This window comes from Oryzias latipes, chromosome 3, assembly GCF_002234675.1.
Source record: "Oryzias latipes chromosome 3, ASM223467v1".
Taxonomy (NCBI): Eukaryota; Metazoa; Chordata; class Actinopteri; order Beloniformes; family Adrianichthyidae; genus Oryzias; species Oryzias latipes.
Window position 1 is genome coordinate 31,040,689 of NC_019861.2, and position 17,401 is coordinate 31,058,089.

A 17,401-nucleotide genomic window follows, 5' to 3' on the forward strand; every position below is an offset into this window, starting at 1 on the left:
ACCGATTCAACTTCCACATGAGGGAATAACAGCATGCTTTAACAAGCATTGAATTTAAATGTCACACTGTATTTACTCCTGTTCTCAACAATTCCACTGAAACAGACATCTGTGATGGTTAGTGGTGTTCTTTTTGGCAGTCGGCGAGGATTTTTCAAAACAACAAGGCGAAGTTTGAAAATTATCATTTAGCTAATGTAATGTATGGTAATATCTATCCAAAAATATCTTGACAAAAACAATATAAAATAGGTTCCAAGCAGCACAAGTGTATGAAGCAGTAAAAACAATCAAGAATTTCTATATTATTTCAACAATTCTGGTTACTAGTTAACTCTAAACTGTCCTTCCTATTTCAAATAAAAAGGATTAAAGGAAAGAAAATAAGATTTTTTTCAACATGAGGATAGTGCAGGAAACAAGAAATGAGGATCTCATCCAAACTGCTCCCTCGCAGCTTGAATGAGGCCCTGAGCACGAGGTTAATCCCTCGCCTGTCCGCCACAGAAAGACTTTATGAGTTGTAACAGAGCCCAGGAGAGCGGAGGTGCAGGTGCAGGTCTACAGCTAAACCCACAGCTGGACTGAGGAGCTCCAAACATGTTTCATTGACCATTTAGGTTTTCATTTCAATGAATTAAACTTCAAGAAAATATTTGTCCTATTTCACTGAGGAGTTTTAAAAATCAGTCAAAATGTTTTGAAGGGGAAAAGCCAAAGGGGAAGTCGCTCAAAATTTTGTTTTTGGCATTTGAAGAGCTTTCTCCCTGTTTACTGCTCAATGAGGTAATTGCAATTTTAAAAAATATACATTTATTTTAATTGCAATGGGAATATAATTAATTATAATTATAATTAATTGCAATAAAATATGTACCTTTTTTTCAAACATATTTTTATCTAACTTTTAAACTCTTTCAAAATCTAACTTTTTAAAATTTTTATCAATCCAAAGATAGAAATTACATTTTAAATTGTTATGATCGATAGATCGATAGATAAAAACTTAATCTCCCAAGGGAGAAATTCAGGTGTCCGGCAGCAAAGCACACACAACAACACACAATAAATAACAATAAGATGACAGTTCATAAAATAAAATGTCAATGTCTAGTTTCTGTCAATTAACCTGTTGTCAGGCGTTTGGATTAAAGGTTTCAGTTATTGGCTGATTGTAATGACAGATTGTAATGTCTGTCAATTCATTATGGTACTTAGCAGAAACATGTATCTTGGGTTGTATTATATGTGCACAGAACTAAATTCCATTTAACTTTGTTTTTAGGAATGTTTCAGTTCCCCTTTATTTCCATTTTAATAAAAAAAATTATTTTACTTTTGTCTTCCAAAATATAGTAATTTCTGTGTGTTTTGTCATTTTTGTGGTTTTTATTTATCATTTGTTGCTAATGAAGCTGACAATGGAAAATGCCAAATACGGGTAAATAAAATAAATACCTAAAATATATATGATCTCTCTGCACCCAAAAATTTCCCTTAAAAAAGGAGATGAGAGGGCAGAAGACACTATTTTATCATTTCAGCAGTACTGAGCACAGAACATTCCTGCTAGCTCCCACAATAAGAGTGCTATAGTCTTTTCTGCAAATACTAGTCTACCCAGTCCCCAAAGATGTATCCAACTTCTGCAGAAGTGACACCAACAGAGCTGAAAAAAGGCAGATGTTTCTCCACTTTGGGCAGAAGCTTAACTTCGCTCCGAGGTCCTGGCACAAGCCGAGCGGGAGAAACTGACAGAACGTACTTCCTCTGGCAGAACACAACCTGAACTGGCTGCACAGCTACGCCTCAAACATGCAGAGCTGAAGAAGTGTGTGTGTGTGGGGGGGGGATCTTCTGCTGGGTAATCATCATGATCACCAACCTCAACTTGGTTATGACGCCACCTCATCTCAGTAGGAGTGAAACCTAACAGCACTGCTTAAAGGTCAAAAATATATTTAAGACCAGGCAAAAAAAATATTGAATTACTTACTTATGCAAGTATCTTTCAGTGGCTACTTGTAAAACTGCACCTGGCTCCAGTTTCTTCTGATCTTCGGGTATCTACATGTGTAGCTAAATGTGTGTTTATAGGTATCTGAAACTGAATATGTACATTCGAGAGGATCGGGACTATGATAGATACTGGGGAGTGAGAATTTATAAGGCTTTTTCTTCTCAATCTCTTTCAGATATTTCTTGTATTTTTTTAATCTTTTCCTATCTTTCCCTTAAAAGAATATGTTGTAAATAAAATGTTATCGTCATCATCTTTGAACAAGCTTCAACCCAGAAGTCTGACTTAAAATCGAGAACAATGAAAATTGGTTTTTTTGGTCCTTTTAACATGTTCTTGTGGAGTTTTTTTTTTGTTTGTTTTTTTAATTAATTGACATATATATAAATAAAGAAAATTAAACTTAAAATTTAGTTTTTAAGTATGTGTTTAAATTGTTGTGAATCAGAAACAGATGTAAAAATAGTGTATTAAAAAGATCTTATTTGTAACATAGAAAATACGTTGGGAGGGTCAGAAGCTCCCTGCTCTAAGGTCTCAGTAATGCGGAGGGGAAGGGGGACGGGGGATGGGGTTGCTCCACAGCAACTCAGAGGTGAATTTCTTATAACCTGCTGCGGCTCTGCAGAAACTATGTCCCAGAAAACAACACTTTATTTTGGTCTAAAACAGCATAATCACAATTGAAACGCTTTGAAATTGGTCAGAAGACGATCAGAGTGGGTCTTTAAGTTACAGAACAACACTAATGTCTTGTGTTTCTGGGTTCTGAATGACAACGAACACACTTTGGGTGGCTTTTTGTCAGCGAGCCCTGTTGGCGTGCAGTATAAATAATTCAGACTCACACCTGGAGGGAAATTGCCTCCCAGATTATTATTGCATGTGCAGTTTAAAAGAAGACCCGCATTATATCAGTTTCTGTCCGTCCACTGAGGGAGGACAGGTTTTGCAGGAACACGAAGACAGAACCATCTGCAAAAAATAATGATGAACACCGTGTGAGCCTGCGGCTGGTGCTTGCGGCAGAGGCAGCCTCTGAGCTCCACGTCTGTGCCAGGCAGGCTGTATATCAGAGCACTCAACCCCCTTTTAACAAGTCTGTCTGTCCACCACAGCAGGGAATGCACAAAACAGATGCAGCTGTCAGGCCCAGAGGAGTGCAGCAAACCCACAGCTGGCTCTCTAATAGTACAAGAAAGATGAACGTCTGAGGCCCGCCATCACCGGCATTGAAGTGTGTGGTCAGTGATCGCTTTTGAAAACACACAAACCCCCTCTCAAATGCGTTTCCTTGGCATAGAAGGAGACAAAACACAGCAGAGGGAAAGTGGCCCAACAAAGGGATCTTTCTGTTTTTGTGCGGCACAAGAAGCTCCATTCAGGGCTGTTGTAGAAACGGAGAGCTGGCTTTTGAGTGCACACAATAATAAGAATCCAATACTCGGAAACACAACTTTAAAATCGTAGAAAGAAGGCTGTGACACAGCTGATACACTTTCCATATTTTAGTGCCACTCTAGATGAAGTTTGTCAGTCAGCAAGTGAGAACCAGAGATCTACATCTTTTGAAAATGCTTGACAGACAGAGCACAAGCAACAACATTTAGAGCCAGGAATCATTAGAGGAGGATGTCATTTGTAATTTCAATTTGAAAAAAAGCAGGTTTACATTTAGTTGTTTTAGAGAAAAGGTCAGAAAAACAAGTGTGAGCAATAATTTAAAAAAAAAGTAAGACTAATCCCAACCATAACTCCTTGAAAATATCATTCAGTATCAAAAACCTTACATGAAAATGCAAACTATGTAAAAATTCTAAACTGGATCTTGCATGTGTGGCTGATTAAAGAACACATTATTTTGGAAGATCCATAGAAATGTTTACACTGGACTGATATTTTCTCTGAATTGACCTGTTGGATTCTGAATAACATAAGCCTGAAGTGGGAAAGGTATTCCGACCAAAGATAACTCCGCCCACTTTACATATTTTATTTTTTTTTTCATATTTTCAATTAGAAATATATTTCTATTTCTGATACAGATTTTTTAAATATTGTTTTAAACAGCTTGGGAGGATCATAATCTCATTGTGAATACAATGACAACAAAGGAAATTCTGATTGTTATAATGCTCAAGTCTGAGGTCTAATAAAAACAAAAACCAAACAATCACTATCGGCATAAAAAACAAAGAAAAAAACAATAAGTGTTAAAAATGTTTTTGACACTAAAACTTATTTATTTGAAGCTCCGTTGGTAAATTGTTAAAGTAAATAGTTTATTATTATTACTTCAGTAAAGCATCTATAAACCTCTCTGCCATCAGACACTTCATCACTATAATCCAAATCAGTTTTATGTCCAACAAATTATTTTTCCTCTGCAGATTTTCTCTCACAGAGTAGGTTTAGCGCTTTCGGAGGAAATGTCACTCATGTGTGTTGGACTTCTGGCAGCCCGAGACACGCTCTGACCTGCAAGACTTGAATAGTTGGAAGAACTGGCCGGGGATCTTTCTATGCTTCGGCAGGAATCCAGAGCAGATTAATCAAAGTTTCTGGTAAAAATCCAGGCTGGAGTCAGTGAAAAGCCCTTCACACACGCAGAAGATGTGTCTCATCGACTTGTTTTAGATCGAAGAGATTTAACAGTAAACTATCTGAATTTCATACGGTCTGGTCTTGATGGTATAAAAGCAAAAGACCGTCTAAAACAGTGAGAGCTTCAAGTGTTTTTGAATATTTAAGAGGAAATTAGGAAGAATTTAAAGGAGGAAATAAATAAATCGGAATTGATCATATTTATACTCCATTTCCATGTGTTAGTCCATAAAGCCTGAATGTCCTAAGGAGACCTTTAAAAACAAAATTAAGACATGCCCTTATAAATATCTATTTGTCTCTTTGAACTGCACAGTTTAAGCTGATCCTCACAGCAATCTGAGCAGCAGCTCCTCATTCCTTCTCCCTGGTTCCTCGTGTAAAAACTGCAAAGTGTTGTGATTACAGTGACAACTCCAGCTTTAAGCTCGATGCAGACTCCACATGTTTAAATAATTCAGGTTTGAATCTCAGCAGAGCCTGACGAAATGTTATGTGAGGGGAAAAAAAGCCTTTATGACTTTTAACTTTTTTCAAATTTGTAAAAACATTTTTGAAACTTTAAGAAAAGGTAATGAAACAATCTGCAGAAATTAGAGTCCAGTAAAAACATTTTGTCTTCTTGATTGATTGTTAATGATGCAAGATGGCGCTAAAGTGGCAACTACATCAACAAATCATTCAACACAAAAACATATTAAAGATTACAACCATAAATAGAAAAGCAAAACAAAAATAAATAAAAAGCATTACATTTAAGCAATCAAAACAAAATTCAATATACCAAGATATAAAAAAAAGACATTTTCAAACCAAAAGTTATTCCTAGAAATCAAGATGATTTTTTCTTCAAATAAAATAGAAAAGGAAACCAGAGCCGGGTATTATGGGATTTCACTGATTGGATGATGGCGTTTGAGTTTTGAAGGAGAGGTAAAGCAGAACCTGAACTGTGATAAAGACTTGACGGATTCATCACTGAACTTCTTCCGTGGTCAGAAACTTAAGGAAATGTCGTCTGTCTGAAGATATCACTATGCTCAATAAATCCTGTATGAAAAGGTAAACAAACATCATCATCCAATCAGTGACGTCGCATAAAACCTAGTTTCTTATTTTGTTTTACTTTAACATTTAATTTTGAAATTAATGTTTTCAGAAATGTTTCCTTTTTATTTTGTTCCGTTCTGTCCTTTGGGATTTTGTTTTGATTTCCAAAAATGTAATTTTGATTTTTTTTTAATGATTTCTTTCTTTCGATTTCTTTTTAATAGTCATTATGATCTCTATTTATTGTTGGTATGAGTTGCACTTCAGGGCCTCACAAAAAAAATCTCACAAAAAAAAGCTGTTTCAAAATTTATTTAGCCCCCAATTGAAGAGCTGAAGAATTTACCGTATGTAAAAAAAAGAAAATTACAATTCTTCTTTCCAATAAAAACTTCTGAATAATAACCTTCTCAAATTTGTCAACAAAAAAGGATTTTTTTAAACTCCTAAATTAAGTTAATAAAATAGAATCTGCATTAATTCGTGTCAATTTTATCTTCCTGATTATTAAAAATGACACAAATTTAAAGTCACAAACTTTTTCTAGCTGTTTTCAATGTTTTTGTTTTTCAGGAGAAATCAAACATGCTGAACAGTTCACCTGAGGCCACACACACACTGAGGAGTTTACATGTGTGCTGTGCTGCCCTCTGCTGCTCACTCACCACAATGCAACTCTTTTTACCTAAGCCTGCATCATCCTGAAGGCTGTTTGTGAACAGGATCTTCCAAAAAACTGTTTGTTTTTCAGTCTTACCGTGCACCTTCCATCCACACAGAGAGAAGCGTCGCTTTGTCCACATGGCGTTCCGTCTATCACCTTTTCCGAGTGCCGAACGTAGAACCTGAAGCCCACGGCGCGGCAGTGCAGTTCACAGAGCTGCTCCTCCTGAACTGAAAGCACATGCATGACATTAACATGACTTTCATAGCACACAGTGCTAGAAGGCTTTTAAGGATAAATCTGGACTTGGATGAGTGGTGAAGCTTCTCAAGAAAGAAGATTTTAAGTCCAGGTGCCCTGATTGGACTTTAAAACAATGCCATGAGGATAAATAAGAACCTTCCCCATCTTTAAAGCATAAAGAGTTTAATTTTGTACTTTCCAATATCAATTACAACAATAGAATGGCCTAATGTCAGCTATGAATGGACTGTGCTTTGATGTAAATGGAAAAAAAAAAGACTTTTATGCCATATTTTCAACATCCTTAAAAGAAATGTTTGAGTCCATCTGAAGACAGGAAAACACATTTTGGATTTCCTAATAAATCATTGAAGGTAAATAAGCACCAAAGCTGTTGACAAGGACAGCATCATGTGACCACCGGACGTTTTGGCTGCTGTCTGGATGACCCAGGTAAGTAAACCGAAAAGTTTACATAGATTCACTTCCATTTGGAAAGAATGTACTGTTAGACAAAATATCTATCATTTAAAATCAAACTTTATTGATAAAAAAGCATGTCTCATGCTTTGTGCAGCTCAAAGTGCTTCAGAATTAAAACAGTTCACATTACTGTCATGTATTTAATTTTCTTAAATTTCGATGGTTTTACTGTAGTAGATTTTAATTTCTGTATATTTTATGGATTTATCATACATTTTTTTTCATTTTACTATTTAACTAATAGATTTTAATATTGATGGTTTTTATTGCTTTATTCCTTTTATGGTATTTTTTATTGTGTCTGTTGAAGGCAAGCAGCTGGCCGCTTTTTAATTTCCTTCAGGATTAATAAAGCTTCTTCTTCATCTCCCATTTGTTCTGCTCATCTCTGATCTTTTTCTCTCTGATGGTTTTGTAGCAGCTTCACAATATTTCCATTCCCCGCCTGTTCGGAGCCCAACAGGTGGAGACAGGTGGTTGCTTTTTTTGGGTCACATTTTACAGGAGGTCATTTCACATTAAATGATGGGGGGGATTCTTCTCCTCCTCTCCGTCACCTACTATGGTCACGCTCAGAACAAGCTGGTGTTATTTACATGGATGTGATCATAGCAAACTGTTTTGAATTGGAATTAATTTAGATAAAGTTTATTAAATTAGTTTAATTGGAATATAAATATACTGCATTCAACTTTTGCTTAAAATGTGTTTTTAGGAAAATGCAATCCATATTTACGGGTAAGCAATTAAAAGATCAACTGAAATGTAACATAATACTATACAGGTAAAAAAACACAAAATCAATTAAAATCAAGTATGAGACAAATAAAATACAATAAATACCAAACCCAATTTAAATAGCTACAGAGCTTCAAATAAATAAACAATGAAAAAAATGGCCATAAAATATAATATTAGGTAACAATAAAAAGATAAGATTCTCATTAGGTAATATAAAAGCCAATATATTAGCAAATATGAGATAAATATTAGAAACACTGGCTGTATATTTAAATTTTATAAATTAAGTCTTTATGCTTAGATAGAGGTGCGAATTAGCTAAGTTTCAGCTTTTGGAAAACTCCTTTAATATAAAGTATTTTAGAACAAAAAACCCTAAACTTCTCCAGAAACCTTGGATGTTCATCCTCTTGGGTAATATGCTTTTTATTGAGTGTGGGCCCTACCCTCATTGAAAGGCTCCCACTCGTACAGTCGGCCCATGAACGGCTGCTTGTTGAAGGAAGAGCACTGCAGCACACGGATGTGTCCGCTGGACGGAGGGCAAGCCTGCAGAGGGAGCAGACAAACGGTTATTCTTCACCACAATGCAAACCTTAATCTGTTAAAAGACTACAATCACACCCCGACACAGACTCCACGCTCAATGAGAAGCCAGTCTTTATTGACAAAAAGCTCCAGATGGCGAGGAAACCTGAGCTCCATGAAGTTCATGAACGCCTCGTCTAAACAAGCTTCAGATCTGCTTTGCTTGAACTTCTGTGCCGACGCTCATCAGAAATTAACCTAATTGCAAGGATTTCATCAAACTGATTCAGATAAGTATTTTAAATGATGTTGATGATCTTAAATATAACTTTTTTTGGGACTCAAATTTAAAAGAGGATAAACTGAAAAACCAATCACTTCATTAACTTGACAAAAATTCCGGCTTTGAAGAATAAAACTTGTTTGTGACCCTGTGGAAAAGGTTTCACTTTAATTTACATCAATAAAACTTTGAAAATCGATGGAAAGCTTTTGACCACACACGTGCAGGTTTGCGTACATTGCTGTGGCAGATCCTATAGTGAGCGTGCTCCCCTGAGCAGTAAGAAGTTGGCAGTGGGTTGTAGAGTCGTTCCTGATGCTGCTGCCGGCTCCCTGGATGCACCTCCGGTTGCACCCTCCCCATGTTGGATGAGGTAGGCTGGTAGAGGGGCGCCCACACTTGGTTATGCCTCAGGTGTTGTGCATTGGAGTGTGTGGGTCTGCTAAAGCCATGGAGGTTGTTCGGGCTGTTTGACCGGAAGCTGCTGCGCCCTCTCGCTATCGGGTGGTGGGAAGTAGCAGCAGCTGAGCGTCTCTGTTTGTGCAGGTGGGGGGCCTCAGATCGCCGGCCTGCATCTGTTTGAAGTGGAGCGGCGTAGGGGCCTCTGCCGTAGCCGTATTTCCCTGGAAGAATGGATGTGACCCGACTGGAAACAGAAATATCTGCTGTCAAAACTTCCAGCTTGTTAAAGATGTCATCATGGCTCTGCATGAAATACAATCGTAAACAGGCAACAGAGAAAATGTGATTTAAATTTCTTTAAATGCTGCAATATTACATAAGAAAATGGTAAGTGGTGTATACTTATATTGCGCTTTTCTACCTACAAGGCCCAAAGCGCTTTACAGTCACACACACATACACACACTGGTGGCAGCTCCGCTGCCGAACACAGGCGCCCGCCTCCCACCAAAGGCAAGGTGGAGTTCAGTGTCTTGCCCAAGTACACTTTGAAACATGGGTGTGCAAGGCAGGAATCGAACCTGCAATATTAAGATCACGGGTCGACCACCCTACCACTGCACCACGGCCGCCCAAGAAGCCAAAATTGCAATCACAGAATCAGTGGACATTTACAACCAAATGGGACCAATGAAAAGGATTAAAGTCCAACTCCAATTATTTTTTTATCTATTTTCAAAGCGTTCCCAGTGGTACTTTAATTATGATTATGCCGTTTTTAGGCTAAATCAAATAAAAATTGTTGTTTTTTTAGGTTATTCACCTCTGATTTCACCTCAGCTGATATCTCATCATTCCTTTGTTTACTCTCTCTCCCGCTAGCTTGCAGCCCCTCACACTCCCAACCTAACATTAGCAATGCAAGAAAAATTACGAGCAATATTGGAGCTCTCCAGCCGTACAGTTGTAAGTCAGATGCCAGCTCAGACGAGGAAAAAAAAGACGTTCATGGATCTATTTGTCTGCAAGTTGATGCATCAGAATGGAGAGGAGCAGGAAGCCTTTCGCCCAATTCAGTTTCTGCGTTAATGCAATTTTTTAATCTGCTCCTTATTCATCAAATACTTAGAAAATACGGTTTTAATCCTAAATTATTTTAGGTTCCCCATCATGAGAAGAAAAATATGTTAAAAAATTCCAAAAGCATCATTTTCATTGGAGTGGGTATTTAAGGAAAGCTGCAAGAACATAAATTACAAAAGCACTCTGTGGAAATAAAGATTTATTATATTTTTGATCAACAAGTTGAATGTTTGTTTATGTAAAAAACCCTAAAACAACTGTTTAATTGGGATTGTAATAAAGTTATAAAGCATGACAAGTGAGGTAATGTGTTGCAAAATCCTTCACACAGCAAGTTTAATGTGCCGCCGCAAAGAGCTGCTGTGCAGAACTAGCTGAAGGACTGCTGGCTGAGTGTCAGAAACTTTAGCTTTTTGAGATTCGCCAGTATGCCGGATTTTGTGAGCTCTGCTGGTATTTGGCTCCTCCAAACCTAACTCAAACATCCTCCTATACTGGGCTGTCAGTGCTGTTTGTTTAGTGGCAAACACAACAGGAAGAAAATCACAACACTGCAAAGAACAAGCCGAGCCTTTGACTGAAACTTGCATAACCCTCTTTCAACCGTGAAAGGCTGGCTTTGCATTGAACGGCTTCAAAGAGTCACTTTAACCGCAGGCTCCTTGGCATGCAGCAAACATCCACAAAAACACTAAGGAGTGCTCCTCTGCAGAACCTCACAACAACCAGACCTCAAAAATCTAAGATCACCTATAGTTAAAATTAAAATGCAAACAGGGAAGTCATAATTGAGCAAATATTTACTATTATGTAACTTTTTGTTCTCTGCTGTTGGTACAATAAACTGTCAAGAAATTTAAAGCCCCACTCCGATCATCTTTTGATCTATTTCCAAAGTGATCCCAGTTGTCTTTTAATCATAACTATGTTGTCTTAGCCCAAATCTGTAGATGACGGTGCACAATGGAGCAAGCCCGCCCCCATTCCCCACTGTGTTGCTTGTTGCCCGCCCTACACATTTTTTATGTCATGAATAAGCTTCGTTTTTTTTACAAACTGCATTTTTTTCATCTACTTCTGAGTCTCAACCATTTGAATAGAGAAATACTAAGTTATGCAATTTCATTTGTTTTTTTTATTTTATGTTGTGCAATTTTAAGCTGAATTTATTTATACATAATCAGGAAAAATGCCAGAAGAACATGTTAAAAAACAGTAAAAACACCATCAACATTAACACATGAACCTTTTTATCTCCTTATTACAAATGAATTATATATGGTTCTCTGCTGTTAGCATTAATATTTCTAAGAGAATGGAAACTGATTCCATCAGAAAGAAATTTCCAGTTTTGTTGAAGCACATCTCCCTCTCAAGAGCACTAAACAAACCCCCGAGTCTCTGTTCTTCACTTGATATTTACCCTCTTCTGTGCTGTTGTATGCTTTCAGCTACCTCTATTTTTATAAATAAAGTCTACTTTATTCAGGTCTGTTGCTAAAGACAGCACAGCTCTTAAACCCAATGAAGCACCGTTTTATTTTCAGGCTCCTTTTTCCTGGAAGCAGTTTCTAGTTTGGACACAAAATGCTGACAAATTCATTTTTTAAGAGGCTCTGGGAAAACGTTACTTTATTTGTGTATTTGTATTTGTTTTATGATGCTCATTTGGCTTTTTTATGTTTGGCTTTATTATGTTTTTTCAAGACAACTGTTGATGTAAACAGATTTTACTGTGCTGTATATTATTTTTTATTTCAAGTCAAGTCAATATGAAGTTGGCTTTTATAATGTAGGTCATGTAATTTGCACTGTGGCACAGTGGCTAGCACTCTCGCCTTACAGCGGGAAGGCTCTGATTCGAATCCCGATTGGACCTTTCTGTGTGAAGTTTGCACTTTTTCTTTGGTTACTCTAAAGGGTCTCTGGTGTGCATGTGTGGGTGGGAGCGACTGTGTGCCCTGTGGCAGACTGGCAACCGGTCCAGGGTCTACTCCACCTTCCCCAAACAGTGGATGACACAGACTCCGAAAAGCCAGTGATCCCAATAGGGATATAGTGGGTTCAAATGGATGTAATTTCAAAGACAATGTGTTTGAAGGTACCTGCGTTCAGCAGGCCTGGTCTGCTTCCCCCTCGTCAGGTCCCCCCTGCTGCTGCTGTTGAATGCTCTACCTCCATGCCTGTGGGGAGAAGCTCCAGGACTCAGAGCTGAAATGATGCGGCCTGCATGCTGCAGCTGAACACCGGCTCCTCTGGAGGGTTGCATGTACACAGGCAGACAGGCTCTGGTCTGCCCTTGGACTCCATTTCCACAGGTCCTGGAGCAAGATGACCAAGGACCCCATGAACCCCAGGAGCTTTGAGCATCTCCATTTTCTGCCCTCTGAGGAACCTTTAAGAAACAAAGCGTCCTGATCTGAGACTCAGCAAAGAGCATAGATGTGGGACAGGGCCAGACGATGGGAGAGCCAAAAACTGATAGAAAGCCGTCATCGAGACTTTGATCTGGGCAGATTAGATGAGACAAAAGCCCAAGTCAGTGACCTCATCTCATCATCATGACTGTCCTGCTCCACCACCCTCCAGCAACTGAGCAAGAAAAAGACTTCTGTTCAGTTAAAAAGCCCACATTTGGCGGATTAGTGAGTCTGTTGCTGGCTCAAATCCCATGGGGTGCCTGCATTTCTGGTGGCCTTAGCCCTCCATGCCTCAGTGCCAGGGAAGTATTAGCTGTGATCGCTTTGTTTGAGACACCTGCCAGCAGGAGTCCAGTGCCAGGCCAACTTTATCCTAGAATTTGCATGGAAATCCTTATTTTTAAGAAGCACTTTGTCTCCAGTCCAAGCAACTTCTCTGGCAAACACATGGCAGTGGTAAAAACTCATTTGTGGTTGACTTTTAGCAGATGGAAGGAGAATACAGAAACAGTAGAGAGCGCTGGCAGGGAGCTCCTCCACTGTCAATCAGCCTGGGCTGCCATTCAGCAAGACCTCAAAACCCCCACCTCCACTGCAGCGTTGGCTTTTGTAATTCAACGCCACTGTCAACTACAGGTCAGCAACGGGTCACACAGCCGGACTCAGAGTGGAAATGGTGGTGCTGACTCACACCAAACCCTTTCTAAGTTACAGGGTTGCCAGTGCGCTGCTCAGATTATTAAACACACTTCACCTGGATGAGCCCTTTGGCTGCAGCCTGGTTCAACACACACACACACTTCCTTCTGTCCACGCTGTCTAAAGCTCACCTTCCTGTGGTCTGTTGTGTGCTGGCTGTCCAGCTGGTCGGGGCAATGCAGCAGAAGCAGCAGAACACAAACTCTGCAGAGAAAAGCCGAAACTATACTCACATTTGCATATCTCTAAATGCAATCCTGAACATTGTAAAAATGCACCAGTTTTTTCCATTTACCTGCCAGTCCAGGAGCAGACTCCTTGCATGATCTCTTGAACTTCAAAGTTGAACACTTTAATATTGAGGAGAGAGTTTCACATGAGCATGTATCAGAGTGCTGGAAACATTTTCAGCACTTCTGTCTGTGCATTATCTTTACCTATTCAGGCCAAATGGAAGAAAAAAGTGTTTTTCTTTGCTTTTGTAATATTTTTAATGGGTGGAGGTGAAGATTACGATCATTTTCCTTTATAAGTAAATAAGTCATCAACACTCCTAACTATTTGATACTCACAAAGATTTAAGTTTGTTTTTATACATTCAAGATATTTCACCCGGTTTTAAGTTGTTTGAACTTCCCTTTGCTCTACACCTTCCCAAGCTTTTCTCAAGATCAGCGAAGTTAAGAGTTTTTTGTCTCATTGCACTGCAAAAAAATAATCTTAAGAAAGTAAAAAGCTATGAGTTTCATGAAAATTGTCTTGTTTTCTGTCTTCCAAGAAAAATTATTTTGTCAACTGTGAAATAATTGAGAAAACATGTCCCAGGGAATTGAAACATTTCTTTAAAGTAAGAATTCTTGGTGAGACCAAATTTCTTACCCCATTTGTAGATTTTATTTGCTTATTTCAAGAAAATCTGCAAATCTCAACTAAGTATCCCCAAATATCTCAAACAAGTAACTATTGTTAAAATGAGTCAAAATCCTTTCATACTCATGACAATAGAAAACTTGAGTAAAGACTCAAACTTAACATGCTTGATTCAAGAAATCCACTTTTAACTTCATAACATGGAGAAGCCACTTTAAATCTATCAGACAGCTTTAACATTTTTTCAGATTTTCAAATTGAGATTTATGTTCTAAGAATAAGTGTTATAGTTTTAGAGATTATGAGGATAATCTGAGATAAACCAATTAGTAGTATGCTAATATCATTATGTTCTCATTTTGTACTAAAATAAGTCATTTCTAATTTTTAACCTAGTTTTTTGTCACTGTAATCAAAATGAATTACAATTAGGTACATAAAAACTAAACAATTTGCTTAGAATGAGCAAAGTGTCAGTCTTTTGTTATACATAGGAACCCTTATGTTCTACATAAGGCTGTATAACATTCAATTTTAAGAAAGGCTATCTAACAGTTACCTTTTTTGTTTATTTTCCCTTGTTTTGATATCTTAAATGATTTCTTGTTAAATAAAATTAATTACTGCATGGACAAATCATTTTACTACTTTCAAGTGATTTTCCTTTGAAGATTAGTGTTTTGTCTTTTTTGGCTTTTTTATTAAATAAAAAAGGCAGATTTATACATTGAAAAATTAATGCACAATGGGTGTCCTGGAACTAAAGCTTTGCCTTCTTCCCACTTCTTTTTTGGACAATTTTCTTTTGTGTGAGCTTGAAAAATATTTATTCACATATTTATTTATTCTTAATTTTATACATATACATGTTATTTCCTTATAGCCTCACAAGTTAAAATCATGTAAATCCTAAAAATATAAACCTGTTTCTCCAGACTAAATACAAAATCTTTCTTTGTTACTGAGCCTCTGGGCCTCAAAATTCCACAAACACTTAACTTAATGACTTCAGCCCACTTGACCATGTGAGTTGACCCCTGACCTCATGGGCTCCCCCCTAGACCTCTCCAGAGGTGGTTCAGCTCTTTCTCTGTCCCACACAACTCTACCCACTTTGCTCTGTGTTTCATGATCTCAAAGGTCTCTAAATGTTTCTGCAAACAGTGAAGCAGTGACTACAAACGCTTTGAACGTATTATACGGAACAAAAATTCCTGTCAAAGGTGAAATAATGAAAACTAATATAGAAAAGTCCCCTGAGCTCCAGGTTTCGTACCTGCAGGCTGCAGATGGTGGAGTTCTTGCTCCTTGACTGGTCTCTCACGCGGGAATCCCTCTCATGCTGAAAGTAATGAATCCTGGTGGAAAAACCTCGCGAAGGTTAGATCTCCCCACAGGTGAATCCGACTCGGGTCCCAGCTCCTCTGCAGGGCTGCGTTACGCGCCGACACTGATTGACGGGCGGCTATACTCGCGCGCTCTGCTGCGCCCCCTGGTGTAGCACCCACTTCACCTTTGAACGTGGACTTCCACGCAAACGCGGAGGTGGGAGTCTCCTCCTTTTTTCATAACCTAGTGGACGTGGATTTGCCCGAGCTTGCAGGGAAAAGATGGAATTTAAAGTTTAAGTACTTAGTTTAGTTTCTCTGGCATAACTGTCCCACACAGGGAAATGTACCATGCACAAATGTAAACCAATAATTGATCAAGCAAAAGATACTCTGGTACTGTACTATTCATTAGTATTGTCATATCTAATTTATTGTTCAGACTTATGAGGGACTAATTGCACTCAAGTCCATCTTTAATCTTAAAAAACGTGCAATGAGTTGCTGTGAACACACTATTCCATTATTTCATGAATGTAATGAGGTTTTTTGATCTAATAGATTTTTACAAAGTTCAACTTATACACAAAGCAAAACAGTATTGCCATGCAAGCAATATCCAAATACTCTTTTTAGAAAGAGAGGAGGGTTTCTATCTGACAGATTCTAGTAACTTTAAACAGCAAATAGAACAACAAAGAGAAAGATGTTCATGCTAGTATGTGGGGTTAGACCCTTGGGACTCAGCTGAAACAATGCAAAGACATCCACTGCTTTACATCTGGCATGTCCAAATGAGGCCCGTGTTCACATTTCTAAACGCCTCACAGGTTTCTTTCATAAAATCAATAGTATATGTGGCCCTCAGCAATTTTTAAAAACTGTGTACAGTTTCTTCAGTGTATAGTTGGCTAAGTTACGATTTAAGTTGTTGTAAATCTGTGGCAACTCTGTCGCGGGATCTCTTTGTGACACTTTCAAGATCATTTCTTAAATGTCAACTGTAAATTAAAAAAAAGAAAAGTTCACAGCTTCCAGTACAAGCGGAAATTGGCATATTTTGATTTCAAGGAAATATGAAACAACTGTGTCTGCCCGATATGCCAAGAGACTGTGGCTGTTTTCAAATAGTTCAATAATCAAGATAGACTTCCAGACCGGAATGAAAGGTGTGAAAAAATTTATATTAATATTGGCAAAAACAAATCTGTTGTTGTCAATATAAGAAATATGCCATTGCAAGAAACTGTTCAGGTCCTGTGACGGGCTGGTGACCTATCCAGTCTCTGTCAGTCCCATGACCCCAAAGGGGATAAAAAAGGTTAAGAAAATGGATGGTACAATGTTCATTAAAAATTTCATTTGTATGTAATATTATTAAAATAATTCAAAGAATGTCAGGCCGATTGGTTGGCCCTAAAAAGATTTTCACCTAACCAAATCTGGCGTTTAGAAACCCCTGCTTTAAATGTAAGGGTCTTCGAGAGATATGGGGATAAAATTAATCAAGTATAATGACTATTTGACTATTTCCAAAAAACATGCTTCTCAGGTTTATTGGTCATTCCAAATTGTCCATAGGTGTCAATGTGAGTATGCATGGGTGTGTGATATATGTGACCCTGCGACGGACTGGCGACCTGTCCAGGGTGTCCCCTGCCTTCGCCCATAAGTGGCCGGGATAGGCTCCGGCAGCCCCGTGACCCCGAAAGGGACAAACAAACGAATGAATGAATGAATGAATGAATGAATGAATGAATGAATGAATGAATGAATGAATGAATGAATGAATGAATGAATGAATGAATGAAGACTATTTGCTTAAAAGTTGGGATGTTGTTTGGTTTTGATATAAATTTTTGGGCTGTTTGAATTTTTATGGTTATAATTGTTGATGAGTAATAGACATTGGAGGATGGTAGTGATGTCCAATTGATTGGTTTCATATATGTAGAAGCCACCAACCATGCAGAATATTAATAA

General features: G+C 38.1%; 1 protein-coding gene across 1 annotated transcript in view; it reads right to left on the reverse strand.

Moving 5' to 3' along the window:
- thsd4 (thrombospondin type 1 domain containing 4) overlaps positions 1-17,026 on the reverse strand; it is a 41,311-nt gene extending 24,285 nt beyond the window's left edge. Inside the window, exons 1-7 of the mRNA XM_023953650.1 lie at positions 15,367-17,026; positions 13,516-13,570; positions 13,352-13,424; positions 12,207-12,496; positions 8,854-9,262; positions 8,252-8,354; positions 6,432-6,568 (exon numbers count right to left, since the gene is read on the reverse strand). Coding sequence (XP_023809418.1) covers positions 6,432-6,568; positions 8,252-8,354; positions 8,854-9,262; positions 12,207-12,496; positions 13,352-13,424; positions 13,516-13,544 — 1,041 coding nt within the window. The 5' untranslated portion in view covers positions 13,545-13,570; positions 15,367-17,026. The remainder of the gene's footprint in view (positions 1-6,431; positions 6,569-8,251; positions 8,355-8,853; positions 9,263-12,206; positions 12,497-13,351; positions 13,425-13,515; positions 13,571-15,366) is intronic.
- Positions 17,027-17,401: the final 375 nt, after the last annotated feature.